We start from the raw sequence: 22,357 nt of genomic DNA on the forward strand, positions 1-22,357 counted from the left end.
CATGATCTTAATCCCATTTTTAATGTCTAGGACAATCTAGTGGTTAATTAGCAATTTGCTGCCCACCTCTATGCAAATGAATGACAAGTAAAAGCCTTCTGCATCTGTCATTATTCCATTGATTTACAAGCCACTTTTCCTTCAGTGTTAGTTTCTCTGTGTGGGTGCATTCATGCATCATGTATTTCATTATTTTTAGAAGCATGCTCTGTGCCTTTTTGTGCTCTCCTAGTTCCAGCATCCAGCAATTACTACTTTTTGGATACCATGGACCTGATCCTCAGCTAGTGTAAATCAGAATAGCTCCACTGACTTTAATGGAACAATGCCAATTTACGCCAGCTGAAGAGCTGGTCTTATCTTGTTAAGAAAGCTGTATTAGGGCACTTGGAATTTCTTTGCTGAAAAATAATAGAGAATAAGGTTCAGAAAACATCAGAGTGCTATAAATCCTAATTGCAGCTTGCAAACACACATACACACACATATAGATTTATTTATATATACAGATCTGCTTCTGCTTAATCCCTAGAAGAAATTGTAATACTCTCCTAGTATTTGATTTTTCTCCTGAGCTGCTTTTGTAAGTAAAACAGAGTATACTTAATCCATTTGGCTACTTTCTCACAGTTTTACTGGTGGGTTTTTTTTAATGTTTTATATTTAGCCTTGGTATTAGAGAGCTCTTATGTTAAATTAAGTCAATTAATAAATGGAGACATTAAACAATCAATTTTGTCTGCATATCTCCACAGCATTATGTATGGCTGGCTGTAATCACAAGATAAATGCAATGTGCTGATGTATGGTAATGTTCAATAATGCATTCTCCACCAGGCTCAATTCATCAGGGAGTTTTTGTAGGGGGGTGCAGCATTTGTTATTGGCTGTCTCTGGACCTCAAGGATAACATTCCGGTCCTTTTGATTGGCTGACCCACTGCTGCAAGATTCTAACCGTCTTATTTTGACGATGAATATGAAGGCACACTAAGCTATGCAGGAGTGTAGTTCTCACAGGCTGCACTCCTTCCCCAGTCTCAAGGACTGACAGTCTCCTTCATTGCTTTCCTCACCAAACAACAACAACAAAAGTTGTGATGCTTTTCTTCACCCAGTGCTTTGGGGCTGTATTAGATCTTATTCACCTTAGGTTTCAACATTACAAGGCTAAGAGGGTTTTTTCAGCGGCTGGGCAACTTGTCTGTGTTGTAAACCCAACACACAGCCTAAAGGTGAGTTAAAAATATGTTTCTATTCCAGTGTTTTTTGCTACTCATTTGTTTCTCCATAGGGAGTGAAATGATGTTCTAGCACAATAGGCAGATTGTTGTGAACACATTACTAGCAAAGAGACTGTTTCATATGGTCTTTCTGTTTGGTTTACTTTAGAGCTAAAGGCAAGCAATCAGTGGCTACAGGGAATACTGTGAAGTTGGTGCTTCTCCCGCTAGTAGCCCATCCCTCCTCCCCCTTCGTCTGTGTATCAAATATTCAAGAGGCAAATGTTTGGAAAAAATTATTGGAAAAGTTAGTTTATTGAAAATGTGTTTCCTTTTGTGAAACATTGCGAACACAGATCCTGGAAATCCTTCTGAACTGTCTGATACCAAAGGGTAAAGTGCTGCTGACTAGCAAGCTGGAGAGGGGGGGAGAGAGGTTTTCTTTGAGTGTTTGTCTATTTCTTCTAAAGGGAATTTGAACAATTTCAACTGGCATATAAAGTGCCCCTAGTCGTTTGCAAGGTGAACATATTTTAGTCATGAGTTTAAATTAGCCTTAATAAAGCAAAACCATTTATAGTCCCCATACAATAACCCTCTTGCTATATGCTCTTAGTAAGTTTCTAGATTTCCATTGACATAGCTGAGCCTATGCCCAAACCCAATGATTGTGATCTCATCTAGAGAGGAACCAAGCAACTAGTGAAGCAAACAGACTACTGGGAGTCTTTAATGTGTTTATTATGGTAACAAATTAGCAGTTTTATCAATGCCCATCTTGGCTTGCTGGAGGTCCTCACTGACCTCTCTTGAACAGAAAGTCCTGTCCTGCCATGCACTAGCCTCATCTAAAACCACAGATGGATTCTTTAGGCAGACTCTTCTTTGGCTGTCCCAAAGTCCTTGTCAGGACCTCAAAGGGAACCTCTTCCCAGCATAGGGTGTTAAGGGATCCTTTGAGAGAACAGGTCTCGCCTCAGAACTCGGGGCCAATGGCAGGTAGGCACCTAAATGTCTTTAAAATGCCATTGGTTATTGCCACCACAATCTTGTTTTTCATTATTCCAGAAAGTAGCTCTCACAAAATGCAGGCTGCTAGGAATGCTATTTACAGTATCGGACAACACTAACTTGGGGAGTCACACTGTTGAGATGAGGTCATTTCTAGAAGTACAGCCACTCCTGGAGGGTATGTTTCTAAGCATGCTAAGAGCACGTTGGGAGCCCCCAGCAGTGTGGATGAGGTAGGGCAGGCATTGCAGGGCTGCAAAGGGAACATATAGAGACTAGCTCACTTCTCGTCTCATCTCTTCCAAAGTGGTTCCCTCCCTCCCCCACCAATACAACCTATTTAAAAAAACTGTTATCTTAAGGTATAATGTGTCTGTTCAGAATAGGTAGGAACTATGTAGAAAGAAATATACAGACTCTGTATGTGGAGGGAAGATATTTTAACAAAATGGATAATTCTATTTTAACCCCTTTGATATATCACGGTAGCAGGAGACCATCAAATCATTCTGCTTAAAACAACAACAACAAGCAGGAAATGAGTGTCCTAGGTTATTGCCAGTTGAGATACAGTGGAGCCGAGACAGGTGCCAGTCCAGCCGGATGTAGAGTGCCCATGGAAGGCAGTGGAAGTTTAGGGTGCTCAGCACTTTGGCAGATTGGGCTTGCAGTTAATCAGAGCATTCTTAATTTCTCTCAAGTTGGAGCTGCAGTCTGTACATTCCAATGTTTTGAAACAATTTGGTGCTTCTCTTCTTTATCCCCAGAAATAAATAGTGTCTCACTATCTGAGTTCATAATGGCTGAGCCCTTCAGGGGCCTGATCCAGAGCCCACTGCCGTCAGGAGTCTTTCCATTGACTTCACTGGGCTTTGCCTCAGGCATTACATGCAGAAGTCCCACTGAAGCAAATGGGAGTTTCAGATGTGGTGGAATGGCAGGATTGAACCCACAACAAAAACGCCCCTTTCCTTCAATGGGAGTGGCTCATGAGGTGGGTTTGCAGGATCAGGTCCAGCGAGCATGTTTCACTGCATACGTTATAACACTAGGGGACATGAGTGTGGTGAAGAAATCATTTCAATATGAAAAAAAACAATGACTTCTAAAGTGAAGTGTGCTGCAAAGTTATTAATGTAGAAATGATCTATTACTTGAAACTTGTCATAGAACACTATAATAGTGAAATAGTTTCAAAGATTTCTATATTTGGTCATTAGAAAAATGATAACTGTTATTTAACTGTCATAGCATTAGCATCTAAAGACTACAAACAGGTTGGGCCTCATAGTGCTAGGCACTGTACAAATATGTAATAAATTACATACATTATGAACTTTAGAAATAAAATACAAGTGATGTATTACTTTAAAATAAAAAGGCAAATATACTCCTTAGGTGACTTATAGTATTATGACAAACTTTGATGTCCCATATTTTATTATCCATGATTTGGTCATTTTAACCATAATTTTTTATTTATTTATTTATTTTTGGACAATCCTAAAATGTAAAACAAGTAAAAACAGCGATTAACTCTCCAAGCTGTAACAAATCTGACCGAGAACAAGGGCCATGAGCGCAAGTACTTTCCTCACCCAAAATGATGAGCATTTGTGCTCACACTAAAATTATCATCTCTTTGGGCAGGGATTGCTCTTACGGTAGCAACCAGATCTGTGGTACGCCTAGCACAATGGAGCACTGATGTGATTGCTACTGTATTACGAATAATAAATGAAAGGCTTTTCGCATTTCTTTATATGATCAATTATCTTGACACACCCCTTATGGGCAGATCTTCAATTGGTGTACACTGGCATAGCTCCACTGAAGTCAGTTTGCACCAGGGCCCTCATCCTGCACCATTAAAGTCAATGGGGGCTTTCAATGCATGTAGGATCAAGCCCAATCTGAGGCTCTGTGGTTACACATCATGTACATTTTACATGATTACGTGATCCTGTATTTACCAAGATGTTTACTGACCAGTGCAATGCAGGGAAATGCTAATATTCTGCAGCACAAGATTGTGCGAAGTTCCAGTCTTCCTAACACTGTGGTAAATCCAGAGGAATTCCAGTGCTCCAGATTCATTCCAGTGTACCGTAACTGCGATCAGAATTCAGCCCCATGACTGTAAAGAGAGTGCCACTTTACCAATTCCTTTAGTGCTGGTCTGTATGTTGGCAGTAAAATACACACTTACAACACGTATTCTTCCTCAGGCAGAAAAGACTTAACTAGGGTGGCTTATGCTCCATTTAGTGGTATTTTAAAAAAAAGTTAAAATATCAGTGCAGATAGCTGTATTGATCTGCTGTTGTTTTCTCTTCGTATGACAGACTAACACAGGCAGCTGTAAACAAGGACAGACAAGATTACAACCATTGCCCTCAATTTTCTTTATTTGATGTGGGTATAAATAGGTTTTTTGAAGCCTATTTCTCTTTCTTGCAGCTTTTTGTACTTTCTCCTTACATGAGCTTTCACAAGAATGCCACAAGCATCTTAAAACCAGAGGCATGTGCTGAGCTGTAATCAAAATTCACTTGCTGAGCAGAGAAAATCATGTATTTACTATGCTTCTATAGGTCACCTTCATTCTCAATCATATTATATCCATTACTTAGCAACCTGGGATTCCTTCAAGCATACAGACAATGTGATGCCTCCCTTTTGAAATAAAAGGCAAAAGCATTATTATGTAGCTAGACACTAGCTAAATGGTTACGCTCTTTAAGACCAAGATAATTAAAGGGGGTTGCTTAAAGAAGCAATGCTCATTTCGCCTGGATAAAGGCCATTTAGCTTACTGTGAAAGTTTTAAGTACTTTCTCTGTGTGGAAAGAACAGGAATGTACACTGGTTCATGTGTAAAGAAGGGTCAGTGTGTTTCTTTTCTTTTCTTTTTCCCATTAATGATAACTCCACTGTACAGGTTCCTCTTCCTTCCAGATCCTGCTAATCTGACCACAAGAGAGGTGGTGAAGCTATCAGCTCTTTCATGTCCTATATTTCAGTTCCCAAACAGAACATAGGAAGGCAGGAAATTACGGGGATGGCAGAAGATCAGTGAACTCAAAAGTCTCTGCTTCTTTCCTTTTGCTGCAGCAGTTCAGCCTTACAATGGAGTATGTCCTCCTTAATTATTATTATTAATATTATTATTAATAATAATAATAACAATAACAGTAACAATAATATAATATTTTTATTAATGTTGTGCCTACGGGCCCTAATCAAGATTGAGGCTGTTTTGCGCTAGACACTGTACACACACATAATAAAAAGCCCCCAAAAGTTTACAATTTATGCCCTGGTGACTTTATGTAACTCTATCCACAAGTACTCCTTTTCTTTTTGCGAATACAGACTAACACGGCTGTTATGCTGAAATCTATCTTGTTGTGATTAATGCCACCTTCCTTTGTTTATTACATACGGTCATTCTTTTCTCGAATGTGTTGTGCTTATAAGACCATCCTTCCTCCTTTCTATAGGACCTTTAGGCTCTCATGACATTATCATAACGGACGATATTTAAAGAGGTGCCCAAGCACTGCTTAATCTTGTAGCCGCTCAGAGTATTGCATGGCTCACAGGGCCAAACTGTTGTAACCAGATCTTTAAAAAACCCAAACAAATCTGCTTTAACTGAAGGAGAGAAGGGTTTTTAATCCTGTTATAATACTTTGTCTCCACGCACACTGGTCAGCCAGGCTGCATTGTAATCCACTTTATCCCCAACAGACTTTGAACCAGGATTAAGTGCCGTGGTGTATTGTACACGCACGTGGGATTTAATTATTTATTTAGTGTAAGGAAAGAGAGAGACAGCTTGAAATGTGCTGCTAACAACCCACTTTGCTATACTTTCCCACTCTCCCCAGCCAGAAGCCCTTCCTTTCTGGTTCAGGATTCTGACTAGTTTAGTTCATCAGGCAATTTCCCATATTTAAGTAGTACTATAGTAACAATAACCACTAGAGGGCATTCAGAATACAATATGTACACACATACTACATTATAAACATGGTTAGTGGGATAGTGCAAATGAGTCCTTATTAGCTTCAGGTTATTCCTCAATTAATATTTGACACAGTGTAATTTGAAGAAGAGGTAAAAGCTTTAGCTAAAGCCTTCGGTGTGAGCATAGTGTCCCTAGAGAAGGCGCCAACCGTAGCTGACTTGCTGCATCCCTTAACCACTGCCTCAGCTGAGCAGGCGTCAAAATGTAAACCTGGAAATCAGCGTAATGACAAATAGCCAAGAAACCTCCGCAGTTTGCTACATCTCTGTGCAAACGCAAACATCGTGATTCATGCACGACCCTTTTCCTGCATCAAAGGCATGTGGGAGCATGCTTCACTGACTCTCCCTTGGGGGAGACCATCTATTAATGCCTCTATCTAGCTAATCCCTGGAGTTCTTCTCTTTTGTAACCCATTAACCCTGAGTTTATAGACACATGCACAAACACACACCCCACAGAGGCTTAGCACAGGGCAACAAGGGCTCCATTTTAAATGTCTAACACAGACATTACAGTTTAAAATTAGGACAGCTCAGAGTTTAAATGTAATCACATAGAACAGCAGTTGCGATCTCTCCTAAGAGAAAATTAAGCAAAAGAAATGGAGGGAAAAATAGTTTCTGACTTAATCGTCTTAAAGTGCCCCCCCCCTTGAGGGAGATTAACTATTGCTATTGTCCGTCATGATAAATTTTTTTTGGTGTTGAGAGGAATGTGATTTAAAAAAAGTTTTTATTAATGAGAAAAATTTCCTCACAAGAAGTTTCAAGTCAGGCATTTTCAACAGAAGACAGTGCAGTTTTTATAATATTAGAGAAATACCCATCTTCTCAGCAGGGGATTTGACAGCAGGTGTTTATAACTAACTATCTAATAGGGTCCCACATGCTGATCCATCAGCCCCACCCACAACACACAATACCCATCGTCTTTCAATGTAGTCCTTAAATTCTGTTGCACATAATGGGCTAATACGTCTCAGGAGGAATGTAGCCCCATAGGGTGACTATTGCTAACACACTGGGTGCAAATGAAAGAGATGTGTGAATGAAAGGCCTGACAATGTAAAATGAGTTGATAGGTCTCGATCCGGTTCCCAGTGGACATGTGTCACACAAAAAATAATCGCAACTGGCACTAATTGGCATGCTTTGTAGGTTACTCAGCAGAGAAGCCACAGATTAAATGCAGTATTGCCAACCCCATGCATTCAAAATCAGGGGTTTAGACACCCTTAAATCATGAGTTTGGCTCAAAAATCATTTGTCTTTTGGTGTTGGAGACTTTAGGGTCTATGTTTTCAAGCTTTTCTCTGCACCCACGAGGGCTAAAAATGTACTTTTCTTTTCTTAAATGAAAGCTGAGATGCTTCGGTTCCGGCCTGTGGGGTGGGGGCTCATAACACACCTTCAAAATGGCTAGACTCGCAATAAAATTGTCCAAGCTGGCAACATTGTAATGTTCATGGAGACTGAATTACCTTCTCACCCTCCTTACAAGTCAGGGTTAAGACATGTTCCAGGTGGAGGGTGGGGAAGCTTTACATTGACACTGCCTATTCTGAACCTGTTCTGGGACGAAACAGAAGCTGTGATAAATGTATGACACACAGGCATACTGATAAGAGACTGGACTTTATTTTCTGGTTCTACTCATCTGACCTGGGTCAGGGTGACAAAGGTTAATACTCCTGCCGTATGAGAGGGATCAATAACCCGGGGAGTCAGTTTACACAGAGGATTCCAGAACTGTCAATCTGGCACCTCTCATGTGCACAACATTTACACACACAAAGGAAAATAAAAGACCCCTTCATTTGCCTTGAGAGATGTTGCCCTCAGGCCTGTGACTGGGAGGTGGGAAGGGAAGGAATGCAGTTTCCGTTTGATAGGATGAAGCTTTCTTTAGAAAATCAAAAGGGATCTAGGAAATATTTTGCCTCCATTAGGCTCAATTTTTATAATCGATGCTGTAATGCGAGGAGAGATAAGCTGCCAAATTCAGTTGCTCCAGATCCAAACTTTGCCAGTCTGAGAGTGTTCAGAGCTGAGGTTTTTGTCTGGACACAGCTGTAAATGTGAGCAATTTCCTAGCATGCCTTTTTGTCCTGATAGGTGTTTTTATTTGGAAACTGAAAGCCTGACTGTCAAGGCATTAAGCACCTTATCGGATTGTTTCATTTTTATTTCTTTTCATAGCCTGTCTCTTTCTGTTAAGTACCTTCCTCTCCTTTCTGTTGTTCCTCACACTGGTACTTGCCTGCTGTTAGACAATCTGAAGCAAAAGGTTTTCCTGCTTCTTTTTAATAATCTGATTTTGGCCTGCTCCTGTCCCCACTCCACAGACTTCAGTGCAGGATTGGGTTCCTTATTTGCAATTTAAGTAATTGAAACAAAATTGCAATCATTCAATCAACTAATTGTTCCATGCAATCAATTCAGCTATTGTTAGACTACACCAGCAAAACAATCACCAGTCAAGTCAGAAGATATTCAGGAACTGTAAAAGCAGAGAGATTTAGCCCCTTTCCCCTCATTGATCTGAATGGAAACGTGTGGCTAAATCTGAATGCATCATGTACTTTCAGACGTTTGTCAATATCTCTGTTTACTGGAATTAGTTTCTAGAGATATATGACAGGTTTCAGAGTAACAACCGTGTTAGTCTGTATTCGCAAAAAGAAAAGGAGTACTTGTGGCACCTTAGAGACTAACCAATTTATTTGAGTATAAGCTTTGGTGAGCTACAGCTCACTTCATCGGATGCATACTGTGGAAAGTACAGAAGATCTTTTTATACACACAAACCATGTTCGCGCAGGAAGCCGGGACAGGCTGAGAAGCAGGCCGCGGCTTCCCGCTCAGGCCCAGGGAGGCGGAAGTGAGCTGGGGCGGGGGGTGTGAGGAGGGCCACCCGCACCGCAGCAGGTAACCCGGGGAGGGGGTGCACAGGGGAACCGCTCCCCGCCCCAGCTCACCTCCGCCACCCTCTGCCTGAGTGGGAAGCCGCGGCCTGCTTCTCTGCCCTCCCCGGCTTCCCGCCGAACAGCTGAGTCACGGGAAGCCGGGGCAGGGGTGCGGAGAAGCAGAGCGGGGTGGTGCGTTCAGGGGACGAGGTGGAGGTGGAGCGGAGGTGAGCTGGGGCCGGGCACGGGGCGGGGAGCTGCTGGTGGGTGCTCTGCACCCACCAAATTTTCCCCATGGATGTTCCAGCCCCAGAGCACCCAGGGAGTTGGCGCCTAAGGCGCCACTTTTGATGTGATCAGTGGGGGACTGGCAGCTTCCCCTGCTCCCCCGCTAGCTATGCTACCCCACCTCTAGGAGCCAGAGGGACCTGCCGGATGTTTCGTGGGAGCTGCCCCAGGTAAGCACCCCTGGGACTCCCCACCTCGCCCCCCGGCAGGTGCCTCTGGCTCTTAGGGGTGGGGTGGGCACCCACTACAGTGGCGCACGAGACCCTCCTGCCCGGTTCTGGGGGCAGTCAGGGGACAGGGGAGGGGGTGGATGGGGCAGGCGTCTTGGAGGGGGAGTCAAGGAACGTGGGGGTGGGTGGGATGGGGCAGGAGTCCCGGGGGGCGGGGTTGGGCAACGACCCCCTCGTGGGGTGAGAAGGGAACCTGTTGTTAAGATTCTGGCAGCTGACTGACTGAGACCCACCTGAACCTCACTGAGGTTTAGAGGCATTTCTGAGTGTCTGGCAAACAATGGATTTATCCGCACATCATTCCTGTGAAGAAGGAGTGTGTTGTTATCCTTATTTTACTGATGGTGAAACCAAGCTCCAGAGAAGTTAGGTGACTTGCCAAAATCCCACAGGAAATCTGTGGCACAGGTTGGAATAGAATCCAAATCCCCTGACTCCCAAGCCTGGAGCTTACCAAGATTGTCCTTTGTCTGGCACCATCTGTCCATTGAAATGAAAAGCAAAGCACAGAAAAATGGAGCACAAATGAGATAGGTTACTGATTTGATCAGATTTTTTTCCTCTTATTGTGTAGAAAACAAATAAAGGCTACAGATAAACAATGAGGTGGGCTTCAACAGATCAGAGAAGAGCATCACCCCACCAGAAAATGAAAACTTGCTTACAATATTAGAGACTGCCATGTGGAAAATAAGCAAAGTAATAAGTGTGAAAACCTAGTAAATAAACACAAAGGGGGTTCTGTGTCCTGGCTGGGGTAGGCAAAAGGTTACGGTCACCTTCAGGCTTTGCTGAAATGAGAGTTTGAGACGGTAACTGCAGGATGACATTATTGACAGTGTCAGAATATTTAGCATTGCAGACCCACATCCTGCAAACAGATTTGTACTGGACTTTAAGCACAGGAGTAGTACCATGAACTTAAAGGGATTACTCACATGCTTAGAATTTAGTGTATGTGTAGATTTTTTTGTGAGGTTGGGGCCTTAGTCATCTGTCTTCATGCTAAAGGTATCCAAATTTCATTCAGATGGAGACTGTAGTAGGAACTTGCCAGGAGCCTGAGAGCCACACTTAATTTGCATATAACAGAGTAGAATTCAGCCTTCCTCTTCTTTTAATAGGGAGATACACGCTAGAAAAACTACTGGTTCCCATACTGCAATGCATCATCCGCTCCAGTAAAGATGCAGGGTTGCATATTGGGTCCTGTTGTCTCTACTAGCTGCATCCTTCTGATAACGATAAGGACAATTGTAAACTACATTTTAGAGCCGTGTGAGCCAGGTTTGGCTTGTGGGCTGCATGTAAGTTTCTTCTTCCGAGAGGTACTAAGAGCTCGAGAGAAGATGTCTCTGATTATGGGTAGCTATCATCTAACAAGTAATAAATCTGGCCAGGCCACTTCCAGGTCTGAGACCACAGCTAACAGAAAATGGTTCCTTTTTTGTCCAAAAGAAAATCCAGCCAAGATTGTCATGCCTCTTTAAGATAAACACAGGTGATATGGATATGAGCACCGCATCCAAACATCATTTGCAATATTATTTTACAAGTGTGTGCAAGTTACCTCAAGGTACAGATAAGGCAACATGCTTCCTGTCCCAAAGGGCATACAATTTAATTTCAGATTATTTCAAAAAGAGGGGTGCCACAAAACAAAAGGGTGAAGGCAGAGGAGAAAGGTATGGACTTAAGATCGTGTGGATACTCAGCGAAGAAGTGGAAGATACCTGGCAATGTGAAACAGATACTTACTTAAAAAAACAGGTCTATACAAAAATAAATACATGTCATTGACTCCTTTCTTGTAGGAGTCATGGAAGATGGCGCTCTTCAGGAGAAGTGGAGAATGGCTTTTTTAGACTAGCTCAGGAAATATGTAAGGAAGGGAGTTGAAGCAGATAAACAGGGCATTGAAGCTGATTAGGAGACGGACACAGTGGGTGGCTGGGATGGATAAGCAGGCAGGGGCAGAGCTGTGCAGGGCCTTTAGTCCAAGTACAGGAAGTTTAAACTGCAGTGGAGAAGGGGAGCCAGTGGAGTAATTTGAAGGCAGTAGGTGTGATGTGGGCAGATCAACAGGCCAGGAATATCATTTTAACAACTATGTTTAATATGTATTGTAAAGGGGGGCTTTGTGGGCTTTGTGTAGGGGAGACCAGAGATGAGGAGAATTATTCCAAAATATGCTTAGCGGTATGTCAGTCACTCATTGATACATACAGGCAATGTGAAATACATTACTAAATGGAGAAGACAGAGTGATCTATATCCAGATGCCTACAGCAAGCCCTGTTTTAAGTAGAGTTGAGTGAATAATTTGCTCAATGAATTTAGCCTCTTTCTCCTTGTGGAATGTCTGCAAGTGGATCGAGGATTCCTAGCTTTTATTAAATTAATGTTATAATTATTTTTTTAACTCTATGGCTTGCTCACAAGCAGTTCTCTAGCAATCACGTTAAGGGCCACACAGACTTGTCTGAGGTGTCATTCCTAAAAATAATTATGCTGTTTATAATACTTATTGGCTGGGATGCAGCGTTTAAATGTCCTCTCATTCCCACAGAGTAATTGTGTATAATTGGTGGGTCACGGTCCTACTTGCAAATGGGGTGGTCAGATCCATGTTTGACTTTAATTTCCTCTGTGCCAGGGCTCTAGTGAGGGCTTTGAGGAACTGCTGTCAGGGTCCTATCCCCTGTAAAATACACCACTTGTGCATGAATGCTTGGCAGTGAACTCTTGACAGTGAACTGTTCACACACACTTTTCAATGTTTGTAGACTGTGAACACAAATAAGGCAGCCAGGTGGCTGAATCAAATTCATTTTAAACTGGAACGACTACTTGCAGGCAGTTTTTTTTTATAGGCTTCACCCAGCTCAAGATTTAAGGTATCTTGTGAAAACAGATATAAGCACTTGTGATAGTTCTAAATCATTTCACCCAATTCCCCCTTGCAGCCTTACTGGAATCTTCCTTCCAATTGTAATTTGTGCCTGGAACCTCAGAAGAGTGTAAATCAGCCAGGAAATAATATAGCTTTAAAACAAATGAAACTTTTACTGGATTTCTTAGTGTAACAGAAAATATTTCAGAAGGAGACTCAAAGCTAAGGTTATGCGAGGTTGTATAAACACAGCCACAGGCTTGTAAATAACGGAAAGTCCTGATTACCAAGCCTGAATTTTTCTTTCAGGCTGTTGGGACAAGATGACGGCACTATCAGAAAACAGATCTGAAACTAGCTGAATCTCTCCAGTGGCCTGGCAGGGCAATTGTTGATAATTTAACATTTCAGTCATACTGGAAACGTTAGTTTAACTTGCAAGGTATCCCTCAATAATTTTTCCACCCTTCAATGTATTTTTAATAGTGAGCCAATGATTAGAAAGAGTCTTCCTTGATTCACAGATAAATCCAGCAGCAACAGTATGTCACCAATGGCGGTGTCAAGGCATTATGCCTGATTAGTGCTTAAGCTAAAGTCACTTTGATTTGCCAGAAGCCAACCGACCTCCTTTAGCAAGAGAACTCTGACTAAAGAAGCAGATGTTAGTAAGGAAGGAAAGACCTTTTCTTGACTCACTAGCAGGGAAGAATAATTCATGCTGAAACCTGCCTCTCAGCTCTTTATAAAAGTAACCCTTTTTGTTCTTGACTTTTACAGCTTACATGAAAGTTGCAGATGAAATAACATAATGCACGTAGCTCTTTTCCTTCAGAAGGATGCCAATACACTTCATATACCGTGAGCCAAATTCTGCCCTCAGCTACAGCTCACCTAAAGCCTAACTGATTTACTTATTTATAATTCATGTATCACTGTATCATTTCTGAGCACTTTGATGCTTGCATATAACTGAGAGCAGAAAATAGAAGAAGCAACACGATATAGTGGCTTGAGTATGATACTGGGAGCCAGGAGATCCTAAAGCTGATCCCAGTTTTGCAAGTAACTCACTGCCTGGTCTTGGGAAAGTCCTATAACCTCTCTGTGTCTTGCCTGCTCTCTGTAAAATTTGGTTAATAATCATTTCTGACCTCATGTGGGTGTTTTGAGACTTGAGCCAAAATTTTCAGACGTGGGTGCCTAAAGTTAAGCTCCTAAATCTAAATGAAGGACCTGTAGATAAGGTCCATATGATTTTTCAGAAGTGCTGAGAAACCTGCTGATCACATTGACTTCAGTGAGGTTGGTGGGTGCTCAGCTCAGTTCACAGTCTGGCTACATGTACTTTGGAGTTGGAATATGGAATTTGGAAGTTAATTGTAGGTACCCACATTTCATATTTGTGGCCCTAATTACTTCATGATTAACCTGTACGTTGAAAATATAAAACATTTAAAAAGTGTTAAATAATGTGCGTAGGCATCATTCTTCCACTATTCATATGCAGCCACCAATGGAAAAGAACGAAGCAATCATTCTGCGCCAGCATTACTCAGCACCGTTTATCTGTTTGCTTTTAGGAGGGAAAGTGAAGAAAGTTTTCCCCACCTGAAACTATATGGGGTTGTGAGGTTGCTTAGGTAACAGAAAATTATAATCCGAGGTAGAAGAAGTTAGCTGGGATACTATGGCTGGCCAGGATGAGGGTACTAACAACCTTCCGCTTGTGAAAAGTGCCCTTGTCTCTTTGGGAGCATTCACATTCAGTGTAGCTCACCTTGAATTACACCTTTATTTTTTCCCTAGTGAAGACACAATTTAACACCTTCTACCTGGATGTAGACTTCCACGTGGGGTAGACTTCGACATGCTACATTGAGGTAAAAGGTGCTAACTTGCGTCCTCACTAGAAACAAGGTCAAGGGGTCATGCAAGTTGCCAACCTCAATGTATTTTCCAAGTGAAGACAACCCCTTTAATGATTAGTCATGTCTCCTCTATAAGAAAGACCCACCACAGCAAAGCATTCTGGGGCATTTGTCAGCATTGTACTAACTTAAATGGACAGAGTGGAGCCTACTGAATCAGAACTCTGCTGTACCAACCTTAGTTTTCCTTGGCGGTCTCTCATCCACATACTGACCAGGCCTTGCTGAGTTTGGAACATGACAAGCTCGCAGCCTGAGGGGGTATAGCTGTAGGCAGAATTCTGAATAAAATGAGTTATTCTCAACACAAGCAATTTAGCTTCTGACCTTTAAGGCAGGGGACACATAAATCTCACTTACACCCACCTAATACCCTAATGTTACATGGTAAACTCAAAACCTATCAATTCAATGCCCTTACGGGGGTCTTGACTGGTAGATAACACAAGGGATAACCCAAAATCCTTACGGGTTGGGGTAGAACAGGAACAGAAATGCATATCAGAAGAGCCAGGCATCACCCAATGAAATGAATAGGCAGCAAGTTTGAAACACAACTTCACACAGTCAGCCTGGGGAACTCATTGCCAGAGGATGCTGTGACAGCCAAAACTATGATGGGGTTCAAATAAGAATTAGATAAATTCATGGAGGAGTATAGGTCCATCAATGGCTATTAGCCAAGATGGTTAGGGATGCAACTCCATGCTCTGGGTGTCCCCAGCCTCAGACTGCCAGAAGCTGGGAGGGGACAACAGAGGATAGATTACTTGACGATTGCCTGTTCTGATCATTCCTTCTGAAGCACCTGGCATCGGCCACTTTCAGAAGACAGGATACTGGGCTAGATGAACCATTGGTCTGATCCAGTGTGGCCATTCTTAGTGCTTATGACAGGGAATGGTATCTATACAGGTGCAACGTGGTTCAAGGAGAGCTCTTATTTTGTCCTGTCAATGTGTCTTGTTTTTCAGTTTTGTCTGCAAACATCTTCCAAAGTGTTTGAAATGATGTATGAAATTTGTATTCATGTTATTTCACTACAATCAACTGTTTTCTCATTGTGCCTTTAAAAAAAATTAAAATAAAAACGGGGAGATTTTGAAAAAAGATAAAGGTCTCAATTACCCAAAGAGACATACATCTCCATTAGTGAGAGAGGTACAGATCATACAGCAAATTCCATCCAAACCACTGCCTTGCTTTGCTGTAAAACAAAAACATTACTGGGAGCAGAAATTCAAGTGGAAATTGAGCCTTTCCACTGTCTTGTGAGAATCCTAGAAAGGTAGGGCTGGAAGGGACCTCTGGAGGTAATCTAATCCTTCCCTCCACCCTGAGGCAGGATTAAGTAAACATAGGTCATCCCTGACAGATGTTTGTTTAGTCTGTTCTTAAAACCTCCACTGGTGGGGATTCCACAACCTCCCTAGGTAACCTATTCCAGTATTTAACTACCCTTGTCATTAGGAAGTTTTCTCTATCTCACCTAAAGCTACCCTGCTACAGATTAAGCCAATCACCTCCTGTCCTACTGTGATGCTCTCTTGGGGTGTCCAGAACTCTAAGTCACCCTGTTACCCTCTGCCTCAGTGAAAGTGAGATTTGCTGTTGCTAAACTGTACGTCAGCTTCCTGACACTCCAGCTTGTTAACTAGCCCAGCAAACTCCTCAGGATTCTGCCAGTCCTTTCCTTTCCTCGCAGGGAACTCTCGTTGCCCCCAGTACCTCTGCAGCATCCAGCCCCTATCACTGGACACTCACAGAAATTACCAGGTGTGCTGTCTCTAAAGAGATAGAGTACACACCCGTCTGCTGGTTCAGTAGAGGATGCACGCTTCACTTTAATATAACAGCACTGCGATGGATTTATAATAAAACAGCAAGTTTATTAACAAAGAACAGAGATTTAAGTGATACTAAGCAGAGATAATAGAGACAGAAAATGGTAACAAAAGTATGATCATCCTTTCCAGTGACTAAAACGTAGTGGATTGCATTCCCTGTCTAAAATACTTTTCTTACCTAAAGCAACCTTCTAGCATCACCCACACACATGGCAGGAGATCCACAGTTCACACAAAGAGTGCTTCCTCTTTTTCCCTAAGTAATGGATAACTAAGGGGTTCACTCCCCTTCTATTAATAGTCCAGTCAACCTTTGAAATGTGTACTTTTGAAGTGTATCCTCAGATAAAGTTTTTCTCCCCTGCTGTTGATGCTTCAGGAAGCTTCCACCATGTTATTTCCTCATGCTCCTAATAACCTGCTCTTCTGTTGATTTAAAATGCAAATGAAGCATCCTTTGTGCTGGTTTCAGAATACTTGATTCACAATAGATTCCAAGGCTGACAAGTAAATCCATATTCCTTTGTCTAGGAAAACTTGTTTAACAGCTCTACCACCAAGACGTATCTTAGGAACATATTTCCAGCACACATGCATAATTCTTTACCCACCATCTGTACATACATCACACAATGATATTAGTGTCACCAGCTTTCATTTGATGCTTCACACAACAATCTTGGCAGATACATACTGTCGTGAGTTTATCAAGCTTGATATGGGTAGTTGTTACATGGCAATTAACCCTTTGTCAGTGGGCATTAAGGGGCTCTTAGGGTCACCCCATCCTCAGTGGATATAGAGAAAATCGGCCACCATCCTTTTTATAACAACCTCCTGGATATCTGAAGATGATTATCATGTTGTCTCCTCAGCCTTATCTCCTCTAGACTAAACATGCCCAAATCTTTCGCCCTTTCCTCATTGGTCACTTTTTCTAGACTTCATAATTTTTTCTTTTCTTTTGCTCTTCTCCAGACTCTCTCCAGTTTGTCCACATCTTTCTTAAAATGCAGAACCCAACAGTGGACACAATACTCCAGCTGAGGCGGCCCCAGTTCCAAGCAGAGCAGAACAGTTACCTCCCATGTCCTACGTACAACATTCCAGTTAGTACACCCCAGAAATGTGAGACGTATTTCTTACACTCAAAATTTCAAAGAGAAAGAAATGTGTGTGCATAATGGGATAAATCCTTCCCCAGGCAGTGGCCTGAACCACTGGGCTGTGGGTTAGAGAATTCCATAGGGGTGAGACAGAAGGAAATCTCCCCTGGTTGCTGAGCCATGGAAGAGGAGCTCCTGCTCCACTGAGAGCAATGGCTGGAGGATTCATTTAGCAGCGGATCTCTTGTCCTTGCCTTGTCTCTCCTCCAGTCATATTTTATACCTCTGCCTCTGATAGCTCCTACATAGCTCCTCAACAATCAGGGGTATGCACCCCTTGCAGAGGGTCATCAAAGGCTGCACTGCACATTGGAGCTATTCCTCTGCATCTGGAGGCCTCAGAACTGCTAGAGCCGTCTTTCTTCCAAAGACCAAGAAAAAAGTCAGACATTATGGGCCTAACCCTATGGAAGCATGTTTTGCATTGTATAACACAAGTGACCACTGTGAGGGATGCTCCAGCTCTTTATCCCCGTATTTAGTAATAACTTTGAGGTGCAAAGGGCCCTTTTTCATCATATATGGATGGTATGGGTCTGAAGAGTTTGTGGAGAATCTTTACTACACCCTGTTGTGACGCTGGCAGACCTGTGCCAGCTCATGCCAAGGCCCAGGCCTCCCTGAACACCAACTAAGGCATAGCTGGAAACCAGTCTGGCTCACCTATGTGTTAGCATTGTTAAAATGGGTTTTAGAGGTATATGAATGTGTTTACTCTTTATGAAATTATTGTAGGATGCTGCATGTATTAATCTTACTTATAATGTCTCTATCCCATGCTATAAGATAATAGTTAAGTGTTTGCTCTGTAACTATTAAAGTGTTTGCTCTGAAACTGTAAACTCCCACCGCCAGGAGAGAAGCATTACCAACTGTGAAATACCAGTTCACCACAGGAGGTGTTATCTCCTCTCCAACAAAAGAAAGGCTAGAGACACCAGACAAGCCATTGTGGAACATCAGAGGACATAAGACTTTGTTCATTGCTTCCCCCATGTCCATGAAGAGGGGACATGCGCAAAAGCTCCTCCCATGAGCTCGAGCTCTTGGGCAAGGGAATAAAAATCCCTGTCAAGAAGAAACAGTTATTACTATGCTGCCTGGAGTTTGGGGAGGGGAATATTTCTAAGTTTAAACATGGGATCCCCAAGCTGCTTGGATTGGGATAGGCCTAAAGGACATATAGAGTTTGCCTATTACAGCACCTTCTATTCCTTTTTGGAAGCTAAGACTGTCACTCGTGTGTGTGTGTATGTTTACATGCTTTACCCTTGTAAATAACTCTTGTTTCCTTTCCTTGGTTAATAAATCTTTAGTTAGTTTATTATTGGACTGACAAGAAGTGTTGTCTTTGGTGTGTGATCTGAGGTGCAATTGGCCTGGGGTAAGTGAGACTGGTCCTGTGGTGGAGTAACCTGAATGTTCTTGTAACTTGTGGTGTAAGGGACCATCCATAACAAAGGCAGACTTGCCTGGGTGACAGGATAGACCGGAGTGCCCACGGGGACTGTCTGTGATGCCCTGTTATGGCTGTTATAGTGCTAGAGGAGTTCACACTTGATACATGATTGGTGAAGCTAATTATAGAAAACAACCAATTTGGGGTTTGTGCCTTGGTTTGTAACAGTCTGCCCGAGGGTGGCACCTAATGTTCATGAGCAAGGCTAAGATTATATCACGGAGGTCATGGAATCTGTGACTTCCAGAGACCTCCATGACATTTTCCACTTCAGCCACTGTGGAAGCCAGGGGCCCACAGCAACTCCCAGCTCATGGGGGGCCCTTGCAGCTCCCAGCGGCCACAGGTGGAGGAGGGACCCTCCAGATCCCAGCCACTGTGGGCAATTCAGGGGGACCCCGGAACTGCAGCATCGGTGGGTGCCAGATCCCCTCCACTTCCCTATTTTGTCACAGTTATTTTTTGTAAAAGCCAGGGACAGGTCACGGCTTCCGTGGATTTTTGTTTGTTGCCCATGACCTGTCTCTGACTTTTACTAAAAATAACCATGACAAAATCTTTAGCCTTATTCACTGGTACTTCACAGGTGTCAGGCAGCCCTCTGGCTCCTGGACCAAAGTGATACGTCAAAAAATGTTTCTGCTGTATATATTGCTATATCACTGTGGTAATGAGGTTATACTGATGTTGCTGGACCTGCAAAGGGACTATCTTCTTGCTGTCAACCAAGTCTATTCTCACTGTATGATTGGTTGGTTGCCAATCTGTAAGTCAGAATTAACCCAGACAGTGACTTTTGTACGGTCTCAGGGCTGACCTACTTACCCAAATGGCCCTTGCTCTCTGGGTGGCCACTAAGGAGGGTACCCTGTTTTCTCTGTATGGTACAATGAGGATTCAAAGACTACCAATAGGGGATTGGTTTCATTAGTTCTGTTTCAATCCCCACCTATATGCAGATGTTACTCATGGGTTGGAACCAATGAGAAGCCTGAGACATGACAGAGGCAACATAATAGTTCTGCAGATCTGTGAGTCTGAAACCACTCTTATCAATGTACAAAAATCTAGGTAAGATATACATCTTAACTGCATTAATTTCACCCCAGAGTCTCAGAGAGACAGTGCCCTCCCACCAACTGGTATTCTCCACTAGCTGTAAAAGGGTGGGTTCTAAATTCATTTTTACTTCATTTTCTAGATCCCTTGGTATTTTTATCCCCAAGTATTTAAGCACCTCTGATTGCCTATGAAATGGCTACTGGGAGAAAACCCTGCTAGAAGGCAGCTGAGAAATCTCAAGCAGTTCTGACTTTTTTCCCAATTAATTCTATAGCCCTAAAAGTTAGCCAAAATCCTGGATTAATGCTTGAAGGGTGTGGGTTGTGGTATCAGGATTAGTATAAACAAAAAGTTATTGTTGGCATATAGCATCAATATATACTCCCATGAGCCAATCTTAGACCCTGAATGTTTGGGTGAAAGTGTAGGATGATTGCCACAGGCTCTGGAACCAGATCAAACAAGAGGCATGACAAAGAACAACCCTATCTGGTGCCTCTGATATTATCGCATTGGTTAATACATAAAATGCAGGGCCATTAATATAGAAGGTTAACCCATGTTGTAAGAACAAGTCCAAAACCAAATCTTTGGAGGGCATGTAGCATATATTCGCAATTCACTTGATCAAAGGCTTTTTTGCGTTCAAGGTCAGAAGCGCTTGAGTGTCAGGGTCATCATGCTATGCCACTATTACATCTACTAACTGTCTTAAATTATCTAAGTCGTGCCGACCTTTAATAAATCCCACCTGGTTTCAATACATGATGCTGGGCACAACTCCCTCCAGACTGGCTGCCAAAATTTTGGCCAGTATAGTCACATCACCATTAATGAAAAAAATTGGTCTATAGTCTGAGCATAACATGAGCTCCCGCCCTACTTTGGGAATAACTGAAATCAAGGCTTCTGGCCAGATTGTGGGGGAGGAGGGAACTACCTTCTTACAGAGATGTGTTGAACAAGGTAGTCACTTTCCCTTCAAAGGATCTGGAAAAATGTTTATAAAAACAGGCAAGCTGTTTGGGCCAGGAGCCTTACCCAATTTCATGGATTTCAGGGTCTTGATAAACATTCATGTTGATAGTAGTTCCGCTGCTAGCCCACAGTGAGGTGGAGTATTTGTATTTTAACAAGGAAAATTTCCAGGATCTCGTGTGAAGGGGCAGAAGTTTTGTCTTAACAGAAAATGTACAAACTCAGCTTGAACTACATACGGATTATTGAGTTTGTACCTGTTTTTGGCAGAGTGCATAGGTATCCTGGAGAAGGATTTTTAGTGTATTCTTGGTCCAGCTCTGACTTTCCGTTCAAGGAGCACTATGCTTTCCTTTTTCTCCCCCTGTTTTTCTTTTAGCTTCAGCAAAGCTAATAATTTTGTCTCTAAGACAGGCTTTTCAAGTTTCTCAAAGAATCTTGCCAGAGGGAGTTGATGGCTCACAGGTACCCAGGAAGAGGTCAATTTCTTTCTTTAAAAGCATTTCAAAATTGGGGCCTAAAAGCAGCGAAGTATTAAACCTCTGTCTATTTTTGTTTCTTGCCAACTGTGTCAGGAGTAAATTGTAGGATAATGGTGCACAGTCAAAGATCACCATTGTACTAATTGAGGGATTGGATATGGCTTGGGCTAGGTGCCTTGAAATTAAGAAAAAATTCTTTCCTGAATATGTATAATGGACAGGGGAGAAAAATATGTAGTCTTTTTCTGTTGGGTGCATGATCCTCCACATAATCTTATATCTTTAATCATGGATTTCAGTGCTCGTCTGGACCAGGTTGGCTTACAATTAGTAGGGGAGGATCTATCTATTATCAGTTATGGTGGGGATGTGTGTATCTTTGTGCAACTCAGCAGAGACTGTGTTAAAGGTCTCAGGCTCATCCATATTGGCTCCATATATGTTCAATAATTTTGAAGAGATCAGGGCTCCACTTTTAGAAACATTCAACTAGGGAATGCCCAAGGGCCCATTGACTGGTCCATAAACTCCTTCACCTCTCCCCTCCTGTTTCCCTGCCGGCATACTTTCCCTCCTTACCTTGTCAGCATTGTCCCCCTATTGGTTGTAAAGTACTGACTGAGTTAATTTTAGAGTTTAATGAAATGGTTTTTGCATATGAATCATCACACTTTGCAGTATATTACTGATAAATAAAAAACACTATAAACTTATAATTATCTTTTTGTATGGTGATGTTTGCACTGAAAAGCAAAAATTAATAAAAATGCTTTAATTAAAAAACCCATTATCAGCCTGATCCTGTTCTTAATAACATGATGCATTTCCTCTCAATGCCAGTGAAAAG

At 42.3% G+C, this 22,357-nt stretch overlaps 1 protein-coding gene across 2 annotated transcripts in view; it reads left to right on the top strand.

Moving 5' to 3' along the window:
• The first annotated feature begins 1,003 nt into the window (after positions 1 to 1,003).
• The window catches only part of SIAH3 (siah E3 ubiquitin protein ligase family member 3), a 78,930-nt gene continuing 57,576 nt past the window's right edge, over positions 1,004 to 22,357 (top strand). Inside the window, exon 1 of one of the 2 annotated variants that reach the window (XM_073344664.2) lies at positions 1,004 to 1,234. In XM_073344664.2, the coding sequence (XP_073200765.1) occupies positions 1,100 to 1,234 (135 nt within the window). In that variant the 5' untranslated portion in view covers positions 1,004 to 1,099. The remainder of the gene's footprint in view (positions 1,235 to 22,357) is intronic. The other variant, XR_012158995.1, reaches the window with a different exon arrangement.

The sequence above is a fragment of the Lepidochelys kempii genome, chromosome 1 (assembly GCF_965140285.1).
Source record: "Lepidochelys kempii isolate rLepKem1 chromosome 1, rLepKem1.hap1, whole genome shotgun sequence".
In the NCBI taxonomy this organism is placed as follows: domain Eukaryota; kingdom Metazoa; phylum Chordata; order Testudines; family Cheloniidae; genus Lepidochelys; species Lepidochelys kempii.